Source organism: Dermacentor silvarum, chromosome 1, assembly GCF_013339745.2.
Source record: "Dermacentor silvarum isolate Dsil-2018 chromosome 1, BIME_Dsil_1.4, whole genome shotgun sequence".
In the NCBI taxonomy this organism is placed as follows: domain Eukaryota; kingdom Metazoa; phylum Arthropoda; class Arachnida; order Ixodida; family Ixodidae; genus Dermacentor; species Dermacentor silvarum.
In genome coordinates, this window is record NC_051154.1 from 247,453,048 (window position 1) to 247,458,220 (window position 5,173).

At 44.4% G+C, this 5,173-nt stretch overlaps 1 protein-coding gene across 6 annotated transcripts in view; it reads left to right on the top strand.

The window, feature by feature from the left end:
* Positions 1-4,321, top strand: part of LOC119437021 (cytochrome P450 4C1-like) — a 212,154-nt gene extending 207,833 nt beyond the window's left edge. For 5 of the 6 annotated variants that reach the window (XM_049660228.1, XM_049660227.1, XM_049660226.1 and 2 more), the window contains exons 10-11: positions 1,719-1,898; positions 3,712-4,321. In XM_049660228.1, the coding sequence (XP_049516185.1) occupies positions 1,719-1,898; positions 3,712-3,887 (356 nt within the window). In that variant the 3' untranslated portion in view covers positions 3,888-4,321. The remainder of the gene's footprint in view (positions 1-1,718; positions 1,899-3,711) is intronic. The other variant, XM_049660223.1, reaches the window with a different exon arrangement.
* Positions 4,322-5,173: the final 852 nt, after the last annotated feature.

Genomic DNA, 5,173 nt, shown 5'->3' on the forward strand with positions numbered 1-5,173 from the left:
ATACCGCGCAAACATTTTCACCCCCCACCTATGGTGTTGCGCCGCTCAGCACAAGGTCGCGGGTTTGATCCTGGCCACTGCGGCCGCGTACCTAATGGGACGGAATGTAAAAAAAACGCCCATGTACCGTGCATTGGGTGCCTGTTAAAGGTCCCCAGGTGGTCAAAATTACTCTGGAGTCCCCCACTACGGCGTGGCTCATAATGAGATCATGGATTCAGCCTGCAAAAAACAACAATTAAATTAATTTTCAAATTTTCACAGTAGCACCTAAACCATTCTAATGAAGACTATGCTGATGTCACTTCAACCCACAATTTCATTGATTCCAGAGTCGCCAGTGTCAAAGCTCACTATGCTGACCCGCCGTGGTGGTTGAGTGGCTGTGACGTTCTGTTGCTGATCACGAGGTCGCATGTTTGAATCCCCGGCCTCGGCGGCCGCAATAAGCCTAGGGCCAGACAGCAAGAACGCTTGCGCACGTTAAGATAACCACAGGCAGTCGAAATTAATACGCAGCCCGCTACAACGGCTTCTCTTACAGCCCGAGAGATACATTGCGACGTTAACCAATGTAATTAAGTTTTCATCGTGTTCACGGAACCTAATGTGAACTCATCATGATGCTTTCAAAAAGGGACGAAGCGCGTCTTTGCCCTTACCTGGCGCTGGCGGCATGGCGTGAATTGCGGCACAGAACAGAAGTATCAGCGTCATCTTTATTTTCATCCTGTAACTTTTTCACGCCACGTGGCCTGGACCAACATGATCATCTGTTTGCAATGTATTCGTCTAAATGACGACTGTACAAATTACTTTCCGTAGCAACAATCCAGCACTCCCCTTCGTCGCGTGCGCGAAGTTAACGAGGGCTTGGACTATGCAATTTACACGTATGGACGCTCCCCAACCGCAAGGCCTGACTTACGGAATGCCTTACATTTATGTCTGGGGGACGTTGCAGCGCAACCTCATGACGTTGCGCTGCAGTCTTTGTCGCGCGCTACACTTCGTAATTTGACATGGATCTTGACAGGGCCCTCTGAATTTACTCAAATCAATGTGTTGATTGGCTCTGCGCTTCTTCATGAGTGCGTGTGTCTTTATTTATCACCACACACACCTGAATATTATGGCAAGTGCGTGGCGAAGCTAACCCCTCCTCCCAGATTTCATTAAACGAACGCTTTAACTCACTCCACTTCTTTAAACGTTTGTAGCAACTACGTAAACAAGACTACTTAGTTCAAATGCAGTACTAGAGATGACACTGACGGTTAGGGTGTGATAGAAAATCAGGTGAAAACTGATTCACATCCAGGCATTATATAACAAGCTGAAGTTTATGAATGTGCCTTGATTTTTCGCGATCTTTTGATGTTCAAATACCATCAAATTAAACAACTACATTAAATTTACACCATTGGGGTTTATCTTCAGAATACATCGAGCGGAGCATTCATGAAATGCGCAGAAACAATCTTTCTACAATAATTGACATGCCTTGACGCTGTTACTGGCACAGAAATTTGAAGAAAACGTTGTTCTTCACGCAGCTTGTACTATATACCTTCAAAGCAAGTGTTTGCTGTAGGGCATTAAAAATGTAATCCTCTAAAACGTTCAGAATTAAGGTCTCCACGGCAAACTCCATACGTGCGTATTCACTTCTCGTGATAATTAGCATGTATTATTGTTTTGTTTTGTTTTACTTTCAGATGGCGTGGTGATCCCTAAAGGTACGACTGTGTTTATCAACATATTCGGCCTACACAGAAACGACAACCACTTCGAAAAGTCCGAAGAATTCATACCTGCCAGGTTCTTGGATGGAGCGGAGAAAAAGCGGCATCCTTTCGCATTCATACCTTTTTCAGCTGGTGCGAAGAATTGCATTGGTAAGACTGCAACCTATTTGCAGCCACTGCTTGCGCCAATAACGCAAAGACACAGACGTAATGGTATATAATACAAGGTGGTTCAGCCGGATAACTTGAGCCAAATCTTGAAGACCACAAGGGCGTGCTGCGCGAATGCAACCAACTCAGTATTGTTTATTGCCCGCTTGAATGATTCGACGGTTAACTTGCGATGAGCAAGTTGTTATCACAAATGATTTAGGTAACCTTTAAAATATTGATATAAAAGCAGAACCTTGAATGAGCGATTAGCAGAGCGCATTGAGAAAAATGTAATCGATTTCTTTCCTATAATAGACAGCTGTAGTATATTTGCTTTTGCCTGGCTCCGAGGAAAGCACGCGAGCTCCGAAATATTACCGCGAGACTATGGTCTTTTGCGTTCGGTGGCATTTGAACCCTCTCTCAAGTTTGAAATTAACGATCTGTTTTACACGGGAAGCTGAGGGTATATGAATAGATTGCAAGGGAAAATTATTGTGCACAGGGATCGATTCGAGGCGACCGTCACGACCATCGTGCTGGATGCATTGCCATCCGCCGCCTCAGCATCCTCGCCCTTGCGTGCTCTGCCAATAGGAAAAATGCTGAGACAGCTTCAAGAGTTGCCACGCGCTCTTTATCGCTATCTCCCGTGGATAGATCACTCCGGTAGACAGGTTACATAGTCAAAAGTGGAGGATAAAACCGTTGCCTTCCCCTAGTCCCTTCTTGTGTTCCCTATTTATATATATCGTTATCTTTTTTTTTAACTTGGAGAAATTAACCAAAAAAAGTATTTTCGTGAAGAGCAAGTGTTGGCATGTGTCTGAATACGACCTGTAACGGTTGTGTTGTATTGTTGTGCTTTATTCGATAGTTACAAGTCTAATCTCTTACAAATTAATATGTGCTAATAAGGACATGACAAACACAAAAAATGAGTTGCTCAATAGAACAAGTTGTGAACAATCAGGTTACATGACGAATGTAAATATTAAAAATTAGTGCAAAACAAATTTGTAGTTTTGCTTGCCAAGATTGCGAGCAATGGCGGACATCAAAATCTTCGCGATAACTGTCAATAAGACCACTGAGTGACTGATTTCTCTTATTCAACTTTTTATTTACGTTGTCGCGCTTATTAATATTATGGGAATAAAGTCTGTCAGTGCTCAAGCCATGCCTACTAAGCAGGAATCTCTGTACAGTCAGCAATTTATATATATACGTCCCGCAAACTCCCGGCAAAACAAATTGGCGCACTAATCATTTTTCTAGAAAACTTCGTTACATTCTGCGGAACAAAACTACGCACACCAATGCATTCGAACCCTATACACTGGGCTCCATGTGAATGCATTATACGTATAGCTTTAGCTTTCCGTGATACGTGAAACCTTAGACCCACTGCGAATGCTCCGCCTCACCGTGGTACCGTGATTGACATGATGCGAGATCAACGTTTTAGCATACCGTCATCCATTTGTGCACTTGTGCGCACAAGTAAATGAATGATGCAGTGAAGAATTAGGTGAAAGTGTTATGTGGAACAATTGTACAGCTTCATTTCGCGTAGTTGTGGGTTACAGTGATTACGAATCGGTAATTGCAGCTGTATTTCAAAGAAAGCGAGTACAATGATTAACGTTTACTCGTACATTCTGTCACTGGGTAAACTAATGTCTTCACGCCACCCTTCTAAGCCACCAGAATTAAATATGTGCTCACCAGAATTAAATTGTGTGCCTGTCCTTGATTATGTCATTTACGACATAGATTATGGATAATATCCGCTTGCCTCTGCCTGCAGGTCAACGCTTCGCGTATCGCCAAGGCAAAGTCGTCCTGGCGAAGGTACTGCTTCGCTACACGTTCAAGGCCAGTTGGCCCCTGGACCGGCTCAAAGTGAGCACCGAAATGGTGACCAAGGTCAAGGGAGGACTCCGCGTCTGGGTTCGACGCAGGAAGCCTGGCCAGTACGCATGAACCGACCAGTTATTTTCCGGCACGTGTGATTGCGTGCTTTCCGAACGTGCTCTTGTGTCAGTGGTTGTTTGTGTGCGAGCGCGTGAAACAAGAGGAACGTGCCTACACAGTGCCGAGGCTGCCAAGCCACGCGCAGTCTTGCTTGGAGACACAGCCAAGTGCGACAAGACGACGACAAGACACAGCCAAGGCGAGCAAGACGACCACTGGGGAACGGTAAATGTGTCTATCGCATAGAGTTACACCGATTAGCGTGCGCACGCTGCGTTTTACCGCGGTGAACCACGCTATGTAACTACCGGACGTGCAACGTTGGTCTGCGTCACCGAGTGGTAATTGCTACGTTGAGCGTTGTTTGATGAATTGCCAGAGACATTATAATGAAAAGTTGAGGCCAACCTTGGAAATAATACACATATTGTTTTGAAATTTTCTTCATTGTCTGTCTGTTCTGTATTGCTTTACACTATGTTGATACCTGCCGTAGAACCACAATGAGCGAAGTTATGAGACGGGCGTGGTTACACTTTTCATCTATCAGTACTGTCATGTGTCTGCTATTATGGCTCGTCAGAGGTACAAAATATTGGAGAATTTGGATATCTTTTCATTTGGCGGAAATTTCGCGTTCGAGTTTAACAACTGATAATAATTTTGTTGCTTAGGAACAAGCCAGTTAATTTCTACAGAGCCACGTCCGCTTCATTTTTGTCATTATGTTATTTTGGAATTCGTCGTGCAAGCTGAAAGCCCAATGATTGCGGATGAGACGCAAGCAGATACGGAAGGCAACGTCTGTGTTGATCGCGTTCTCCAGAAATTGGTTCATCATCAGGCATGCAGTACACACCTTTCGTTCTTGGTGTGCTGTCACGTGTTTGGTGGTGTGCTACTGACTTTTGCTTTTTGTAACTAGGTCCCGTCTGTCGCCGGGCAACAATTAAACTTTTTTTCGGCCATCACCTCTCAGCTACGTTCGCTAATGCATAGTCTACATCGCCTAAACACACTGCTACAAACAAAAGAAGAAAAAAGTTTTTAAGAGAGTTCTTGCAATTCGCAAGGTGGGAATCCTCGTGACACAGGGATGTAGCTACACCGAGAGACGTCAAGACGCCATAAAAATGAATAAACGCGTCAAGGGCAAGCGTTTACCGGAAGCACGAATAATAAGTTTCGCATAACGCAGCGAGTCCCGAGTTCTTGTGCAACCTTGAGTTCTGAAGCATGGCTTTAAAAAAATTACCTCGAGAGACAATATCAACGGCAGCGTGAGCGTTTGAAGT